Genomic DNA, 20,928 nt, shown 5'->3' with positions numbered 1-20,928 from the left:
TCTGAATTTAATGATTTCATTAATGTGAAGCTTATTGAAGATTACAACGTGTTGGATGAGGAACTAGACATAAACTATTGTGTCATTCAAAGCAGGAAGCAATGGACTCTTGCAGCGTACTTAATTAAGCATGTTGCACATTGTGTGAGTGCGGGATTGAATTTATTTTGGATGGAAGAAGTACGAAGACTTTATGATATTAACATAAATATTGTATACTTTGCTTTAAGGGCCAACGTGGCATGAATTACTTAGTTCATATTCACCTGATGAACAATGGGCAACGTGCAGAGGGAAAACAAATTTCGAGGCATTAACGGTGCATGGGAAATTTTATTTACAGGCTTGATATTGTCATTTATCGTGTTTTTAATTGAGATTAATTATGAAAAATTAAAATATAATATGTGTAGAATTTTAGTCCGTATGAAGAAGTAAATGTATTTAATGTCAAATGTAGTCTTCTGATGATCAATTCAACTGGTACTAAAGTGTTTTTACTTGTTATATTTTTACACGTCTCAAATCGTTCGCATCAACGCACGCTTGCGCGAACTTGCGCATCACGCACTCAAGAGCGTCATTTCGTTCGTTGCAGGCAGACTATTTGCAGTTCAATTAAAAATGCACCGAAAATTCAACAATTCTTGTAAAACCTAGTGCATCCAAGTGAAAATTACTACACAACGCAAGTAGGAGTAAGTTTCTTTCATTACATATACGCTATAGTTAGTTTTTTGGATGAATTGAGTAATTGTAAGGTAAATTGTAGTCATTTATTACTATGGCGTACCTACGTGCCAAACACACGAAATTTGTTTGTTCCAACATAGTGATGAGATTGAGGTGACCGCAGTTTCACCTCCGCAGAGCATGCGCAGCGTTTCTTATCACTTGTTTGTTTACTTTGCACATTCTTTTGGTGTTCACTTTGCGGCAGAATAGTGCCAATAGTATACGTAGAATATTTGTGTGCGATGTTTTTGTTTTGATTTTAATATTTTCAAGATTCCGACATCAGTATATTTGCTGTATAGTATAGAAAAGCAGTTTTATTTTTATTTTATTCAGTGCGTTAATCCAAATTATTAATCTATATTTTAAACACCAAATAAACGTAATAAGCATAATAACACAGTCAACTAATTGTTATAGTATGATGGGGTCGTCCTTGAACTCGGATTGACTGGATTTTGACCAGCACCCTGTGCAATCTTAATTAACCCAAGGACCTAGAGACAAGTAGAGGTGCTGCTGGACGACTCAGGCACGGCTGAGTACTAACCACCTTGCGCGTTGCCCTTTTATACCTGCCCGCGACCTGCAAAAAGTGGTGGGGGTAAGCCGCTGTTACCTGGAAAATTGCCAATGTTGCGGTTCGTTGATACCTGTTAGAACCAAAGGTAAAAAGGGAGAAATGCAAATAGATGGTGATTATCACATAAACTAAAAGCGATAAAAAGGAACAGTTTGAAGATTCTGAATGTGGTAAGAACTAAGTATTTCCTATATGAATCCAGAAGGAAACAGGTTTGATAATTGCCCTAAAAGTAGATTTACTTTTGAGACGCTATTCTTTTAAACAAATATTACTAACGGATTCTGCGTCGCGTAATTATTTGCATTGGTGGTACGAAAACCATATCATGCATAATTAATTGTGAAGTGAAGTGAAGTGAAGTAGGTATCAAGAAGAATGTAAGTTATTCGACTATAATTCGATAATATTTGATAATAATTTCAATAATTTCTTTTTAATTTTCATGTTGCTAATTGTTCTCTCTGCTTATTTTTCAGGTACATATTCAATTTATTTGGGGTTTATTGTATCTCGGGCGCGTTCGTTTTCGGTTTGATATCTCTTGTTTTATTATCATTCCCCTAATTTACCTATATTAGTATTCTAACAATTTATGTATTTGTTTTACTATAAGCACGTTTTCTTATTTTTTCAATCTTCGCTTTTTTAAATCAATTTTAAAAGTTCAAAAGTTAAAACAAAGCTATTTCGGACAGTTTAGTTCCCTATTAACAACAATATTCAGTGATCCTGTCATTTTTTCTTCAAAATTTCATTTAATTGAGAGTAACAGATTGCCTATTTTCCTTAACCCAATATGTATAATCATTATTTACATTCCAGGTACAAGTGATAAACGTAATTCGCGATTGACCTGGAGAGGTGTAACGAAATACTCATCGAGTGCGGGTCGCGAGGCGGTTCAATTTAACTTTTTATTGAACAAATTACTAGAGAACTTTCAAAGTAGGGTTGTACCATGTTTACAACAAAGTCCTTTCCGAATACCAGTATTGAAAACCGAGTGCGTGTCGCGAGTAAGTCCGTAACTATCGTACTACATTCCAACCCCATGATGGATGAGGAGGCCCAGACCACTTCAAGCATCCTACCAGCGTTTTGGACCCAAGATCGGAAAATATCGACGCTTCCTCCTGAGAAACTCTGACGTAGGATCCCAGTTTCTAGGAGCCGGATGTATGGTAGGTGTGGTGATGACTTGGACCGGAGGGTAGTCACGAGTGCCTCTGACTGCCGGATGCGCAAAGCATTTTGCTGCGTATGTGACAGCCGAAGGGGAGACCCACTCGGGGCTAGGTCCTTGGTTCAGGGATAGTCCACCCAGCATTGCTAGAAACGCCGGATGTCTTTAAGTGGTGAGTCCACCTGACACCAAACTGGATGTCTTGTATCTTTATGCGATAACTAATGCACGTGTATACCATCATCATAACAGAAATCGTTATCAGTTTTTTCCGGAAAATATCTTTTTTGTTTCTCGCGATTTTCAATTCGGGGTTTTCAGGCGCGATAAAAAAAGAAGACGTAATTCCAATCAACGTTTATTAATTTTTGGGAAGTCGGTATACTTCATTAAATCTGTTCAATTCATTCGGGTTTTCAGTTCGGTTCTTTCAGGCGCGCATCATTCCTAATGCCGGAGATTATCAACTAATTATTTATTATTTGCTCATAATTCTTTTGAGCCAACATAAGTCGCGACCGTTAAACTTCGCGCTCATTTAAATTGTATTTATTTATTTATTGTGTTTATATTTGTGTGTGTGCTAAATTTTGGACGATGTGCTTGCGCATGGTACCAAAAGCCCGTTGCCCAAAGGCGGTGCAGCGGGTCACATGGCTATACCGCGGCGAAAACCTTTTCGCCACCCCAATTACAGATCGTCAAACGCGGTCGCGGGCATAATATTGATACAAAACAATAACTAACTATTTCGAAACGGTCTGTGATGTTTAGTCTAGTGATTTTGAAATATGTTGTTAGAGAGGGAAAACAGGCAAGTTAATTAACTTTATCACATTTTTACTTTCTAATTTAAATTTTTGTGCTATATCTAATTATCTTATTTTTAGCATGGAAGAATTAACATTTAAATATGGATTCAGGATATTGTTGTTGCTCCTCGCCATCATATAACAAATATAATAACTAACATTTCAGCTATTTTAGAAGGATATTCCTGCATTTGCCTACAAAATAAAATAAGCTACCCTTAATATGCTTCAAAATGGCACATGAAGGTGGCGTTGCAGGATTCATAGCAAGCCAAACCTACCCTCCTCGGAAGCTTCTTGCCGCCACTCAGAGGGCGTCGCTTTCCGAGTTTCGATCGTGCGCCAGCGGGAGTAAGGGAGTATTGAACCGTAGTATACTATTTCACCGCCATAGTCAATTACAACCGAGCACACGCGTTGCAATGTACTCGTAGTGCGCTCGCACGACACCATCGAAAAAAGGAGCTTCTCTAGCAAGTTTTCCGCGCCCGTTTCGAGTCAATTACGCACGCCGCCACCGTCCGCGACCAATTTCGCAGCCGTTTTCATTCAGCATAATTCGCGCCGAGCTCCGCACCTGCAAAGCATGCAACAGTTGATGAAGTAATGAATAATAACTAGTGCAATTAGTGCGGGATATGATGTGTGATGTGGTGAGTGTCCTAACGGTCCCGGGGGTGGAATGTGTGTAAACGGTGGGCCTGGCGGGGCCACCAGAAGGATCACAGCGCGACATGGGGCATCGGTGCACGGTTTTGGGGCTGCTTGCCCTGCTGGCGCTCGTCGGCGGCGTCGTCGACACTGAGGATAATGCAAAGAGCCAATTCGAGGCTGCGTTTCAAGGTAGGCTTAAAAAAACCGCACCAACCGCAAACTTTTTAGGACTTTATAACAAAGTTATATAAATCAAATAAAAACTTTCGCTCGCCGAGTTAATATATAAAAAATTAAAAAGCACTTCAGGTGCCCGACAGACAAAGCCCTGGGGATTTGATTGTCATCAAATTTTCACCCCGCCAGCCAACTTTTTGTGCAGTTTTATTTTTTTGTTTTATTTTTGTTTTGTTTAAAGTGTTACATGAGTTAATTGTGATTTGAGTGCAAGTCGCGACATTGCTCGAGTAACACCTTGAGCTAATGAAGTCTATAAGATGCAGTGCTTCCCACGACGCGCCGCCTGCGTCTACTTTGTTTGCATAATTAATTAAAACGAATATGCTTTTAGCGCGAGGGGTACAACAGCTCGTCACCACCTCGTGCGCATGTAAACGCCAACCCTCACACTGCCGGAGGACTTAAAACGGAATTAAAATCGTTTAAAACTCGGACCAGCGGTGGGGGGTCGTATTAAAATAATTAACCACACATAAAAAGCCGACCTACGACCATTCCGGCCCTTGTTCCGGCAACCATTATTTAAAACTCTCAACTTTTAGCACTTGTACGAAATTATTTACATTCGACGTGATACATTATGTTACTTTTGTGTTGATTTTCAAACCGGCGGCAGCGACCAAAAAAGGAAATGTATAAATCATTGTCGACGGATTTCCCATTGTTGAGCAGACAGTATCGTATTGCATTCTTCCCGTTGCGACACAAAATCGAATACGCTCGCGATTCTGCGTTCGAGGACGACATGAGACAGCGCAAAACGCGCGAAAGAAAAATGTTACGCTTCCAAACATTCTATCAATTGATAAATAAATTTCACATTCTACGTCCGTCTTCTTGCAGAACGCAGAACGCACGAAAAATGCGTTGCGATTTTTCAGCCATCAGTATAACAAAAAAATGCAATCAACAACGCTCGAATGACCATCACAACTCAATAAATCCTCACCAAATACAATCATGAAAAATATCACAAAGACCGTTAAAACGCACAATGCAATCAATATTAGATTATTTCGAAATAAAATATTTAATAAACCATTAAAGTGAAATTAGTTGAACAAAAAATTGTTTAATGCGGCGTGGAATTGAGCTTCCAACCCAGGGTCCAACACGCCGTAATCTCTAAATCGATAAATATATGCATTATATTTGTTTGTGAAAAGCTTGATTTATACGAACGCTGAATACGAGTCGCAGATTAAATTCATTAAAATTCTACTGACAACCTGCAAACTGCATTTTCAATTACTTTACCGGTGCGAGCGCACATTTTTCCCTGCATTGGGTAAAATAGATGTATAATTAACCAGCCACAATCACGAGCGCGAACGAAAAACACAAATGATGCTGTTTCAATTTCAATAATTCGTGTACGTACATTTTAACAATAGTAATTAAAAAAATAAAAATCTTTTTTTATTACGTACGAAAATTTAATCACATACATGTTTCAAATCAATGATAAAATTGGTACAAATGCAATAATTTAAATTTTTATTAACTATTTGTGCAATAATTTGGTGTATTTTATTATTTATGGCATTTTTATGTGCATAAAACAATTATTGATTTAATATTGCAATTAACCTCGTAACTCTTGCAAAAAAAACTGCAGCAGTGCAGTATAATTATCCGCAATTTGGTGTAATTTGATTCACGAAGCGGGACAGTCTCCGGTCGGGCGATTACGCGATTAGGAAAAGGGTTGCGCTCGCGCTGCACACTCAGCAGTTCCGAATATATAATTTCGACATTTAATTAATTTTTTCCCATCTTTCCGTGACAACCGCGTCCGCCCGTCGAAAGTTTCACGCTTCCACTTTGTACGCAAACTAAATCCGAAACTATGATATTAATTTCGTGTGAGCGAGCGCACACTCGCCGCAACGTAAAAGTTAAACTTTGATTATTCAATATGCGGTTGTCATGCTTGTTCTTCGCGCGCTGAGCCTGAAGAAGCACCGCACATGCGAGTACGGCACAAAAGTCGAATGCAGCAAAGCGTGGTAATACCGCGCACCCTCTGTGTCTGGAAAAGGTGGTTTTGCGATGCACACACAGTTTCCGCCGCGCTGCGCATAATCCTGAATAATCTGCATACGCTCAAAACGCATGTGTACATACGAATACGCATGCTTGCGGTTTGCTGGGGTCACGTACAAAGCGACAAAAACACGTTTGATATCATGGCGCCGGCGTTGCCTTTTGATGCCATCAGGAGTACGGCCGAAGAGCACTTGAAAGGACTTACCGCGAATACTAATCATAAGAATGTACGCTCGCAGCCGTGTTTACCGCGATGCGACGAATTAGGAATTCTTTTTGATGACTTTCCGACCCCCCAAGAGTTCTACCTTCCTCATAGCATACAAAGCAAAAAGGTGGATGCATTTTGTTTGCACGATGTTTTTTTCTACTTCAATCTTGATTCTGGCGTATAGGTGTATGCGAGCAGCTAAAGACCGTTCGACAAAGACCGCTCGGTGAAGTGAAGAGCACTTTGAAAAATTGATTTTCGTGATTGTCGCTCAGCGCCGCCGCAAACTTAATGTGCGCACGTCGGGCGCACAAAGGGACGGTTTCCACGTGCCCGTGTTGTATCGTTATGTCGCTGTGTCTCGACCATCATCGATAAATCAAAAATTCCTAACATGTGCACATTTTCCACCTCATGTACTCCGTAATTTATCACAGAGGGTTGGAAAATCTTAGAGCTGCATCGATTTTTGATAACAAGACAAGTTTGAGAAAAAAAACTTTGAAAATCCCTCAATTTGAAACACTCTGCAATAAAAACACAAATGGTTATTTATGTAGTCGGTATGTTTGCGGTCTTCAGGGTGAACTTGCCCTCATCAATATCACCTCCATTAGGGTAGTCCAAGCCATTTATAAAATTACTGCAAATCGACTGGGATGGATGCGCCACATCTCCCAAGACGCAATAGTAATAACCACCCTCTCGCTTCACATTTTTCTTCCTTTCGGAAATTTCCTCAGAATAGTTTTTGGACCTAAAAGAAAGGTTCAATAACCTAATTATGAGTGTTTTGATTCTTGCTACTAACTACCAATAACATCATACGAGGAAGTGCATTTGATTAGCATATGAATTTTGTTTATGTGTTATGCAAAAGACGAGAATGCGGGACAAGCCATGCGTCTCCTTTCACAAAACGTTGAAAAGCTCGACAGAGGAATAATTCATAAGCGCACTTGGAATCTTCCGCGCTTTCTCGGAATGCAATTGCAGAAGTAGTTTAGTTTGCAAAATGCGGCGTTTTCCGAGGCGTAAATATTGCGCTGCGTCGTCGTTAGCCGGGCGTTAAGTGAAACAAGCGACGTTAACAAACGTTGGCAAAAACTTTGGCTTAAAGGCTTTCATTAATTATTAATTATTTTAAAATTGCATACAATTGTATACAAAATATTCATCATGGATAGAAATTTAATTTCTGTACGTTTGCAATTGAAGAAACTTCAATATTCAGTGAAGAATTCAAAGTAATACTGTAACTCTTTAACAAGTAACGCGTTAATACAAACGCACGAAAAGTTTTTTAATATTTTTATGCACTTAATCAAAGTCGCGACGCGAGGCGTCTGATGGAAACATGAAATAATATAAAATGCAAATGATATTCGAGTATCACTCTCCACACTCTTAGCGGTGCACACGGAAAGTACGAAAGAACTCTGATGGAAAAATTCCAGCCAAAGAAAGAAAGAAAAAAGTAGGTAATATGGAAATTCCAATATTTTATATTCACACATTTCATTGCGCCTTGCGCTGCAAGATTCAACACGCCAAATTGTGTTTTCATGTTAATGCGCCGCATAAAAATTTTATTAGCCCACTTTCGCCACAGAATAAAGGGATTTTTTGCTTTAGTCCAAGTAAGTTTATATTTTAAATATCAATTGAATAAAATATGCTGTGGACTATGTAGAAATAAAACTTTGAAACTAAATTTTGATATGAATCTTCTGTAGGAGAATTGCTATAACTGGTTTATTTTTGTAGTGTTTTTAGCGCCCAAGTAGCACAAATATTTGCGCTCGTATAAATAAAATCGCATGCGGTAAGAGGCGTCAAAAGTTATGACTATTCCCGACGCCTGCTTAGAAAAACAACAAGATTATCTCGCCTACATTCCTTGAGACGGATGAGCCGTAATTCGCCCGCGCTTGTTCATTTTTCCGTTTGTCGTGACTCGTGACTTTTAGCTTGGCGCTGGGGACAGAAAAAAAACGCGAATAAGACGACGCGACACCTAATTCCCGACACGGTATTTGTCACTGCGAATTAACGCGGCGGGTAGTTTATGCCGCAAACGAAAAAAGTTTATGTACTCGCCGCCAACCGCCGCGCCGCGCCACGCCGGAACGTGACGTTATGAGCGCAAAAATGAGGAAAAATTATCCGGCCCGCCTCCGCCAGCTATTTCCACGTACTTGGCAGCACAAGTTCGCGGATCTTTCCAGCGGCATGAATAAGATAATGCGAAACGGTCCGCCGGCGAAGTTTGCGTCGAAGGACGCGACTTTAAACGGCTACAGGCCGGAGGCGCGCGCGCGTCGTAAAATATATAACTCCCGAAGAAGAAGAAGAGGGCAAAAAATAATCAATACGCGGTGGGAGATGGAAACTGGAAAGAAAGCGGTAGTGTGCGCCCGTGTGGCGCGTGGCGGACGAGTTGCTTTTTGCTCTCTTGAGGGCGCACGAGGACCGCCAGGACTACGAAAACTACCCTCGAGTTTTATTTAATTCGATTCAACCGAGCGGTCCGCGCTCGAGCTTTACCTACCGTATGCAATACTGACCAAACAGAATCAACTTCAATTTTGAGCATTTCTTATAGCAAAAACAAAGTTTTTGCTTTGCGAGGTGGTTATTCGATTTTCCACATCGAGGGTTCAAAGTTTTCATAAGCAATAAAAATTATCTGCTTCGCATCCTCAAAATATTCATATTTTCTTATTAAATATTTGCTTTTCCACAAAATTTATTAGCAAAATGATATAATACATTTTCAAAATTTTAGATTCACTGTTTATATAACATTGTTTTGGAATTTAAACCGCAAACGTCAAATATCACAAAATGAATTGGTGTACAAATCAATAAAATAGCCAATATTCCCTGGTCGTAAATCAGAAGTATCCTGATTTAAAATTACACGCATACTAGCCGCACACACTGGACATGATTGCACACTTAATTATATTAGCAACACGGTGATTAATTTCCGCATTAGCATATAGCTACGCGTGCGCGTGTGGTGCATAACTGCATGACGGAATTTAATCTCCCGCTCGCCAGCGCACTCCAGCGTGCATTCCGGTGCACTCGGAGTGACACGGATCGTGCGACCGCGAGAGAGGTAATATCTTAACTGTAACTAAACAGTACCACTAGCTGTTTACCGGCTGAACATATTCACAATGAAATCACGCAGGAAGCAGGACATGGGACGGTTGGATAAACACGCCGGGCCCACTTCTGGTAGTAGTAACCGTAAGCCTTCCGTTTCCCCACATCCTTAAACCATCTCTACACTGTATGTGGATGTGGAGCACATCTTCATGTAGCAAGTGGTCCAGATGTATATTCGTAGTAACTTCGTAATCTTTCCGCTCGGCGCTCGACTATTCTGTATTATATTCAATTCGAGGCTACAGTTTACGGCAAACCTGAACAACTTGAGGTTTCCTTTAGCTTAAACCCAGTCTTCAAGAGATGAAGAGACATTCTCATCTGTGGAGATATACTGTATGTAAAATTGTGTATGGTTGAGATGAACTAGGGGGATTAGAGTGGAAGGAGCTTTGTCATCAAGTGTTGACAAATCTTGTCTTGTGAAATATTTTGAGTAAATAGATTTTCAACTCGCTGGAAACTCACGAATAAATAAAATTTAAATTTCTTGGAGTATGTAACATCATACTTGTCATATTAATATAGAATAACTTCCAACTTGTTTGCGATAAACAGTCGTACATTTCAATTACAGTCAAATGCAAATGTCACAAACATACACTCCACTCGTAAATTACGTTATTGTTGTTTAATAATAAGAATAACTAGCTGGCGTATTCTGTTTGGTTGTCACGTAGACGAATGAAGACGAAGAAGACTAGAACAAGCACGCGATCATCGCGCCGCTGTCGTCCGCAGGACTCTGCAATTTCACATCCTTCAAAATAACTACCGCCCGAGCAGCGAGTGCATACATTATTTAAACGTTGCTGCCAGGATAAATTGGCGCAGTGACGAAGCGTAATCATGTGCCGCACACGTCTAACTAGGGTTGATATTATCTATAGTTGTATAGTTACTAAACTTGCGTGAAAAGCTTGAGGAAATTGAAATTAGAAGTAGGTGATGTGCAAGTTGAGAACTCATGGGTGATGTATACGCTATTAATTAGATTCGTATTACTAATTAATAGGAGATAATGAGATGCGGTGTAAAGTTACATGTACGGGAAAGGTTTTTAGGGGAAAATTATACCTCAGTGGAAAACATCAAATGTATATCAATATCAATATTTAAAATTTATAAATTATTTATGATAATAATGTTTAGTATAAAACCCGTGACTAAAACTCGTGATTAAAGTACTTTAGTCACGGCCGTGTATAAAGTACAACTTTTTGTGTCTCAAAACCGTGGAAAACTAGCGCTTTTTGGGTGAAAATAGAAAAAATATTTTTGGTTTGCGATTTGTTTGCGTTTGTAATGAAAATTTTTGTTTTCTGTTATTTAAAAGTTAATATTTTACATTTTAATTCCGGGTATTTTATTCGTATGACGTTTCCATAAAACAAATACCATTGTGCGCATGGTGAAAATGTTCGTTCAGCTCGTTTGTGCAATTTTCCTTCGTTTCCGAACGAACGCGCGTGGAGTGTGTAGGCATTCACCAGAGTTACCATGACAACGATTCTAATTGCTCGTACCTGCCAACACCAACTTACTTCAACACGGTAGGCAGAAATAGGGGTGGCCCCGAACAGCCCTCGTTAGTTTTCCCCGCAGTTTTCGCCCAAAAAACCATAAACACGAGCGCCAAACGCCCACCCATAATAATATTACACGAGTTATGCTCGCTTCGAATGCGGACGAAGTGGGCAGGAAAATCCAATTCATTTGCGCATCTATCTGAAGCGCCTCGCCGCTTTACAGCCAAGATTCCTCCTTCTTCGCGAACATAGTTTGGCATGTACTGTTTACCATCTGCTACGACAACGCCGCTGTAACGACGTAAACGAGAACGAACACCACGTCGTGTCGCGTCTTTTGGCACAAACTTTGCGCGTTTTCATGAGGCTGATCATCATTCATTCGGAAATCTCCTCAGACGTGAAATATGATTTATAACTTGCGGATGCTTGTTCTTGCGTGTGCGCGCCGAGCATTTTTCCACGTCTCATTTTCACACTCACCCCCTCAAGGCATCAGCGTTTCTTTACAGCGGCGAATGTGACGAAAAAAGGTGCAGTCGCGCGAGCGCTATAGGCATCCAGTGCCTTAATAGTAAATCGGGAAGGTCGAGGAGGGTTGATGGCTTCAGGGGTTGAGGGTGCAACGCCGTGCATAATTCAAAGAACACGCCGCGTGAGCACGTACATGCATGTGTACCTGAACATGATGGCCTGTCAGTTCACCCTGCAACCCCCACCCACAACCACACAGCCTACACTGTTCGACCGATTCGTGTACAACAACTTCAACTCGGTGTTAACCTCTCACGCTAGCAGTTGTGTAGGTGTGCGGGATGTGTTTTACCTATACTAAACACCACATTTGTTTTCCTCGGACAGGGGCGGTTTAAACAAAGTCGAGTGAGTTGTCTAAGCATATTCTACAACTACATCAATCTTGTTCAACCCAAGCGGAGCCATTTGTTTTGCAAACCGACCAATGAGGAAATAATAACTAGTTTAGTTATAAATACCAATGACGTCTGTCAATATTCAGCGTTGCTGTTTATTCTTCCATTCAAACTGGAATTACTTAGGGCTTGGCTGTCGGTTGTAGAATTGAACATGGTATAATGAGCAGGAATTAGGAATTAGGCATTACGTTCGCCGGCGGTCAAGGGTCCTCGGCGCGTCGTCCGGGCAACTAAAACCAAACAAACCAGGACTCGCACTTTACTGCGGCCCACACAAGGCATTTTCCTACGTCCAGCATCGATTATATTCGAACCTACGAGCAGATGGAGCAGTTGGAAGCTCTGATATTACCATAAATACTTATTCTTCAAAATAACGGGAAGCAAAACATTTTATTGCAGGTTTTTCAATTTATTTTCTATTTTTAACTAAAAAATTACTGGGTTTTTATGTTTTATTGATATTTTTGATAAAATTTTTAGTCTAACGAACAAAAGCTTCATTGTTGAGTGAGGTATTATGAGTGAGGTTATAATCTATTGTATTAAAACGGAAACTATTACTAAAACCTAATCCTTTCAGCAAATTTTATAGTTTTGATAACTACCTCAAAGGTCTCCAAAGAGTATCCGCGGAACTCTCGTTTCAAAGCTGTTTACGACACAGCGTATATCTTCTTTATCCGTGCGCTGAAAGCAGAGCGTTAAACAAACGACTAAAAGGTCCTGAGTCGCGACGAGCGCGTCCACAGTTTCGGGTTCGACGTGCGGTCGCTTGATAAAAACATAACTCGGCGGGCCCGTGTGCACGAGTGCCTCCTAAACTATCATAAACCGTGTCGGTTGTATTTGTTTATTGTCGCGTGCTTGTGGCGGTCAGCGCCATTCGCACAATGGCCGGCAACGCCCGTCGACGATAAATTAATCCGTGCGCAAATTTATAATAATACGCGCAGTGCAACGCCAGCGTTGCCCGAAAGTGTTTCGCCAAGCGGTCAAGGGTTGAATTATACACTCGAAAAACCCTCTTGTTCCATTTTCTGCACGAGCATGAATAATAATTAATTTCGGAATTAAAATTTAATAAATATTATCGAAAAGGGGAATAAAATTACGAATTTATTATATTTATAGTTATTTAACACCTGTAGTATTAAACTAAGCGTAAAATTGATGAATTTCAAAGTTTATTTTATAGTTTAACTTTTAAGTGTTGGAAAACATTAATAATAGATGTTAAATCTTGCTCAAACATGCATTAAACCCCAAATCGAAACAAAGGCACGTTATTTTAAGTTTTATTCGCTTTTTTTCGTCCTCATTTTCCACATCGCTTGCAATTTTTATTACTACACTGGGTAACTCAGAATTTAATCTAATTTTATAATTTTATTCGCATTACAAGCACGTTTAATTCACGTTGTAAGCAACAATTTTTTTATTCATGAGCTATTATTCTGTCTTAGCCTGTATATTTGTATTTGCAATACGTGCCGACACAAAAGGATCGTTCCGAATTTAATTGCTTATTAAAGCCACCATTAAACGCTTTATTACACTCGCTTCCAGAATCATTAACTTTCTATATATTTTCTTGTCATCTTGGTTTTGTTTTTCGGATTTAATCTCTTCTACCATGTCGTTGTAGTTTTGTACTTTTCCAAACTTGCATCTCTCCCCAAAACGGCGTCGAAGCTCAGCGTTAATCTCGCCGAATTTAGTTCGCGCTCGCGTTATGATAAATGATAGTCGACGACAGAACTATCCGAAGTTATCCCCCGCACGCTAACCCCCATGTTGGTCATATTCAACGGCAGCGGTTCATATATCTATCAACACATCTGCAACGTTCGTAGAATGTGACCAAAATGTAATTTATTACGTTGACGAGACGTCGTTGCCGGCGCGCAGCGCGTTTGATTAAAAGTAGTCGCGCGCTAATCGCATTAATCCAATTTTGCTCGCTGGCTAAAATGCGCGCGCTCGGCCGTACGGAAATAAAACGCGAAAATGTGGAAAATCCGACTACGCGAACGCTTTCGAGTATTAAAATGGCGGGCGCGCGGAAAGCAATATTGCAAAAGCGGTCGCGAGCAACGGATGTAATAAATAAAAGAAAAAAGAATGCGTGCACGTTACGGAAAGTCTCCCGTGCTTATGCATTAAGATGCTGTGAGCTCGAGTATTAAAATTAATTTCACGTCATTATTATAACGATCTGAGAAGATGGCAGGTACCTAATTTGAAAATTTACAAAAATTACTTCCGTTAATAAAAAATAAAAGTATTTTTAATGTTTGGAAAGAGTTGTAGGTCGAAATGAGTTTAATTGCACTTTGAGAACAAGTAATTAATAATTATTCCTTTGCTTGGTTTGAGGTAAATTTAATTCGATTTTAAAACTCTTGACATTTTAATGTGGTAAGTAAGATTTTTAAGTTTTATCGACAAACCAGTTGAGAATAAAATAAACTAGTTAAACTTCAAGTAGAGAAAAAACTGGCGAAAAAGAAAGAATTCTGACAATTTTCATCGCAGCGCAAAGAATCGTCTCAAAAGTCTCTTGGAACGTGCAAAAAGTAGAAAAGTAGAAGTAGAAGTGGAAGAATAAACTGCGAAAAGACCGCACGCTTTCGAGTTTTTCAACTTTTTCAACTCCGGTGGCGAATAACTCGAATTTTTGCCTCCGCCACGCAGACACTCCACGTCAAAGCATCCTCGCAGTCACTTTCTCGCGCAAAATAAGGAAATGAATTATGCCGTAAAGTTCTCATTGCAATGCACAAAAAATATATGAAACCAATATCAAGTTTAATTGGATATTAGTATTCGGAATGGGAAATATATTTCGTGAACGCCAATCAAACTGAAAATCCCGAAACACAATTACAAACAAAACGAAAATAAAAATAAAAAGTTACATAGCAACGAGTATGTACCACCCCCGCTAGTTTGCCGGATTCGATTTTAATTTGTATTGACTCCGGTCTGTTCTACCATTCGTGCGGCCGCAATTTGTGCGCCAAGGTAAACGAACTGAAGCGCCCATTGTTGTTCGCGAGGGTGATTATAATATTGGAATGGCGGATAAATAGGAAATTTGATCGAAGGCGCGCTCGCGCGCGGCGTGATTATGGGTTCCGGATTGTTGGAGCGCAACAAAGGGGAGAGGAAGGAAGAGAAGTTTGCACAGCGTGATTTTCCATTATTTCCCATTCTAACGAAACTTATTATCGGCGGCGGGCAAACTTGGGCACTCGAGAACTAGCGTCGTAAGGAGATTACGCAAAACTCTTTTCATATTAATAATAATCGTTTAATACCGTATTATCCGCTGGGGTTAAACCTCGTCGAATGATGACAAGAATCACAACCGAAAAAGACGCATCAAGTAATTCATTAAATTTTAATTAATAGCGGAATATTGATTAATTTAATTTAGCTGGACTAAAATAGTTTTGGTAGATGCACAAAACATGAGTGGTTGGTTTATGACCGGCGAGTGAAATTTTACTTTTTGTGGCCGGTGGGCATCAGCCGCCCCCGGACATGTAATAAACTATTTAATATTCTTGTCGCGTAATTGCGCTACGTTTAGTAGCTGGCGCAGACCGGCGACATTAAAAATGCACACTGCGCTATAGAAAATTAAGTTGATTTGTTGTTTTAGGGCGATGTAATCATGGCAGCCCTTGTATGCAATTGTGCTACGATCTGCACGATGGGATGTACGAGTGCGACTGCCGTCCCGGCTACACGCTGCACGCCGACGGCTACAGTTGTTACGGTAAGCTATTCTTCCGTTTAGTTTTTGTGTTTTTACCACATTCAAATTTCAAATTGCGCAGTGAGATAAATTTTTTTATTGCGGACTATTTTTTCACTATAAAAACAACGTTTTTAAATTTTTTTTGATGAAAAACCAAAAATTTTACATATCAAAAGTGGAAAGCATTGAATTTTATTCTTGTGCATATGAAAATCTATATTTTCTACTTTTAATATATAAAATAATATAAAAATCGTCTTGTGATCAACATGAAATAAATGCCAATTTTTTTTTCGTTTTTTTACCTTTAACTCACCACCCAGGAAAATTCATATCCTCCGGATTGTCACGCAAATCCTCGTGCAAAGCGTGTGCAGCATGCGATGAGATGCATCGCACCGAGACCAGAAAATAATTTTCTTGCTCGATGTCAATATCCGTCAGAGGAAAACTTAAAATATCGAACGTATATATATTTGTAGAATAAATGAGTTTCCCATACTCGCATACACACCAGCCACCGAGCAACCCACGCATATAACTTCGATAGGCGGAAGCGGAAAATATAATAAACGACGAGGCGCAAGCGGCAACCGGCAAGATCCTCTCCGCACGGATCGATACTTTGGCGGAGGCGGTAGTGGCGGAATGTAATGTTGTGCGGCGGTTATAATGCGCGAGACAAAACACGGCCGCACGTCGCACGCCTCTGCGCAAAGACGCAATTAAATAAAACAGAAAATTAATCGTCCTCGAATACTTTAAATGGGCAAACTTTCCAACCGAAGCCACGTTCCGCGCAATCGGGGAGGACGCGCATCCGGCGCGTCGAATTTATAATGCTCATCATACTTTCGACTTACATGCATTTTATTAAAACTTTTGCGTTCGGCCCATCGCAGCGCGGAAGCCTTTTTATCCGCGCATATATTTTCAAAGCGCGCGCGTTTTAATTAAATCCTTTCTATTTGTCACAAGCAAACATGTCTTCCTGCGAGCGACGCGTACAAGATACTGTTACATACGCAAATATACAAAATTATTTGTTCTCGAATCGATTGTACAAACAAAAGTTTCACATTTTCAGTCAAAAAACATCCAACAAACGAATTGTTTGAAAATGCAAATACATTTTCAACTTTTCGTATTTTGATACTCCGGGGGCGGTTGCAAGAAGTCTAAGCCACCACCGGGATTAATGATTTTATTGTATTGTTTCTAAACAATTTATAAGCCGCTTAGGCTGCCGCCTAGCGACCAAAAACGCAAGGCCGGCCTAATTTTCTTCACTTAACAATGCGAATTTGAATATAAACATCGTTAAGTATTCTCACCTCGAACGAAACAGAAAGCGGCATGCGGGGGCGGCGCTGTGGGAGGTTTTTGTGCTTCCCGAACACGTCGCTTCAATTTGTATCGTGCACACGACGCACCAACTCCACTTGGGTTGTTTATTCCAATTTCAAATTCACTTATTTTTCTAAGGAAAGTGGATATTTTGCTGAGGAAGCCATTTCTGAAAGGAGTCACTATCAAACACTGTCGGTGTTTACACAGATAATATCAAAACATATTTTTTAACCGAAAAATAAACAAAAAACATAAAAATTTAGTTTTTGTGTTGATGTTTATTCATGTTAATGAAATGTTAATGCAAAATCCGAATTTCCGCAGTATCCTAATAGAAAGACCACCTAATCCTGTATAAAGCCCGCTCGCCGGATGCATAATCATTGACAACCTCCATCGATGCGCGCAAACATGTAACACAAGTGTGATTGGATCGCCCCGATAGACGATCGGTAGTTAATTACAATCTAGTACGGCAACATGTGGTCCCTGCGAGTGTATTACAAGCTCATTTGGTCGCGTGAATGCAAATTATGATTCAGTCCAGAGTGAATCAAATTCGATGGCTGACCGAACATTTAGCGCGAAACAAAAACAAGGAAATTTATTCGATTGACAGCGGGGGCGACGAGTTACGAGTGGCGCACGCTCTCTGCACTCCCGGGGCACAAAAAATATGTGAAATTAAGCTTGAAATGAGGCAATTCCTATGCGATTCCTAATACCGAATCACTGCCATTCGTGGGTTTAGTTTCGGGTGCAAAACACCAACTCGTCGGATAAAAAACGGCCAGCTGGCGCGATGCCAGCAAACATAAATTTTTATTATTGCCGTTCTTGCATGCCGAAACGCCTCGAATATCGACTACAAGTAGTACAACATCAGGAGTTTTAATATCCTGCTGTTTGCCAACTGATTACCAGAGCGTACGCTTTAAAATTGTCACTTTAAACAAATTGACATAGAAATTCATCCTGAATCAAAATAAAACATTTTTAATTTTTTTAAATTTAATTTTTAAATGTTTTACGCTTATTGTATGATTGGTTGCCTATATAATTATTTTTATTTCATGGTTATGTACAATGTGTTTCTTAAAAAATCAAATTTAGATTTGAAGGACAAAAATAACACGAGACAATACAAAAGCGCGCCTCCACCATGACAAAGCTCATGGTAAATCCAAATGAAAGCAAAAAGCACTCTGAATTATTAAGAATACAAACAAGTAGGTACTTCTGTTAGAAAAATAAAATAAAAAGCCCGCCGTGTTTTTTTTTGTTCTCTGTTTGCCTGCCCACAATACCGTACGATTGCCATTTCATTTCCACCCACACAGATTCAATGAGGAAATTCAAAGCATTGTAGTATTTACCTGCGGTCGTTCAAAATGGAAACTTAAATTAAAACACACACACACATTCACACTGATTCATTGCGGCAGTCAAGGCATTTTCCACTCTGTGCATTCTCGTACGAAATAGGGTGGTTGACGTTGAACCGCAAATCGCCGGACCGCAACAATTAGTCAATGGCATATTATGAATGGTTTATTGTGTTGTTTAAAGCCATAGTCGGGATATTATAGCAAATCGAATCCGCGTCGAGAAACGGCGTGTTGTTTCCGGTCGCAACGACATCTGCATTATTTATGCGACTTTCAATAGGACGCGCACTCCCGCGGGACTGCAGCGTGAGGCAATAAATAATGAAATTTTGATTAATACCGGAAAGAGGCGAGCAGCAGACGTCGCACGGAATTAATTAAAAACGTGCGCTATATTTGACTGGGTTGCCCAACTAATTTTAATTATAATTTCGAGTCTTAATACGGTCAGCCCATCGGGGATTAGAGGGTCGGAATTTTGTGCGTGCATTATCCCGTCGAGACAAACCCTTTATAATCTCAATGCGTCAACACTGAGATGAACGTTTTCACCAAGTTGTCATGTATAAACCGAACAAAACATAATACTTACAGTACAAGCACAGTGACAGAAAATTATTTGAGCTATTATACTGAGTTAAATTTAAATTTTAAAAAAATTAAATTTTTTTGTTGTAAGAATGTAATTTAATGCAATGTGTCTATGCTTTCAGAAGTAAATACGACAGGATCGCCACTAGAAAACGAAATAGTCAATATCGATAAGGAGTACTACTTAGCCAATAATTTGAACAATGAAGAAGATATTTTGTACCAGAAGGATGCGGAGCTGGACGCCGAATTCAGCGCCGGAGAGAACTACACGGACATATACAAATTGCAGTTCTATAATGCGACGGAGAGCGGCGGCGGCGGCGGTGGAGGAAGCACCACACAAGCGCCGCGCTTAGAACAAAAGCTTACCGAGATATCGACGCAGGCGAGAGCCACCGCTCCCATCGCCACCGAACGACCATGTCCGCTCGAGTGCGGCGCGGGCGGTGGATGCGTCCTGCGGGACGCCGAAGAGCCGGTCTGCCTCTGCCCGCTGGGACGCGGCGGACTGCGCTGCGAAAAAGGTCAGGACACTACTTTACTTTGCATTCCATCCGCGATCCCATCTGTTTATCCTCGGGATACGGGCAAAAATAGTCGCCGGCTTATTTGCATGATGGCGGGCTGTTTCCGACCCGACGGCTTCGAACGCGCTTCAAACTTTGCCGACGCTGCATTGACTTATCAAAGTCGAAAGTCGAAACAATATCATATCGCGTCGAAACGAAATATTTGTCTTGGCCAAGTCTCAAGTATACTTACGAATAGATTAATTCACATTTTGATATTATTTCGGAGAAAATACGAAAAAATTAATTAAAATGTTCTTCTAAAATGTTTAAAACGCAATTACATGAAGCTAAAATTTATGCGACCTACAAACATTGCTTTTGTCCCGACTTAATTCTTGCTCCACACAGAAACAACAAGAAAAAACAACACACAACGAAACCGAGACCCGTAACAAGAGCCAAAGCAGTATCCAAGGTTTTTTCGCTCTGAAATAAAGCTCAAGTTGGTTTTATTGCCCTGCTATATATATATACACCTATACTGTACGCGTTGGCTTTTCATTGGCACGCGAAACGAAATCGAAATAGTCGCAGCAGAGCTCCGGCGTGTTTATAAATTTCACTCGGCCGTGGAAAATGAGACCGGTTTAAAGCGAGCAAAAATTCAATAATGGTTTCCCGACCTAGCCTTTGCATTGCTTGCCCTAGAGGGGCGACAGCGACGCGTTGTGCACCCATTCGATGACGGGAAAATTGAATACACGTATCGCCTTTATGATGGTTGAATGCAGTGCGCGTCGAGGCTCCAAAAGGAATATTGTGCATTGTCGTCATTTGTCGACAAAGCCAGCTTTCTATTTCTGTAGGTGCTTTTTACGGAATGCAATATTTGCATGACGCAAAGTTAAATATTAGATGATTGAAGAGATTTTTTGCGTGTATTTGAAAAGCGACGGTGTAAAGTTTAAAAAGGCAATTTCCTGGAGTTATTAATTACTTATGGAAATACTTCAGTGCAGTAATTTTAGAAATTGATAGCATATTTGTTCCAATATAGGTAAAATTTCATTTTATTTAATTTTTTAACCGAAATAGTTGATTTTCTTTTTTAAATTTCAATTTTTTAATGTTTTGCTTGTGTTTTACTAAATTATCAGTTGAAAAACAAGCAAAACACTTAAAATTACATGAAAGGATAATA

The 20,928-nt window shown here is 40.0% G+C and overlaps 1 protein-coding gene across 2 annotated transcripts in view; it reads left to right on the top strand.

Moving 5' to 3' along the window:
* Nucleotides 1–3,641: 3,641 nt before the first annotated feature.
* Nucleotides 3,642–20,928, top strand: part of LOC135798977 (pikachurin-like) — a 41,745-nt gene continuing 24,458 nt past the window's right edge. The window contains exons 1-3 of one of the 2 annotated variants that reach the window (XM_065311983.1): nucleotides 3,642–4,159; nucleotides 15,785–15,901; nucleotides 19,338–19,739. In XM_065311983.1, coding sequence (XP_065168055.1) covers nucleotides 4,051–4,159; nucleotides 15,785–15,901; nucleotides 19,338–19,739 — 628 coding nt within the window. In that variant the 5' untranslated portion in view covers nucleotides 3,642–4,050. Of the gene's footprint in view, nucleotides 4,160–15,784; nucleotides 15,902–19,334; nucleotides 19,740–20,928 lie in introns of both variants that reach the window. The other variant, XM_065311982.1, reaches the window with a different exon arrangement.

This window comes from Atheta coriaria, unplaced genomic scaffold, assembly GCF_025399875.1.
Source record: "Atheta coriaria isolate IRGN ID8LTWV9N9 unplaced genomic scaffold, Caltech_Dcor_3.1 hic_scaffold_9_pilon, whole genome shotgun sequence".
NCBI lineage: Eukaryota > Metazoa > Arthropoda > Insecta > Coleoptera > Staphylinidae > Dalotia > Dalotia coriaria.
Note: the sequence above shows the minus strand (reverse complement) of the source record. Positions and strands in the feature narration are given on the sequence as shown.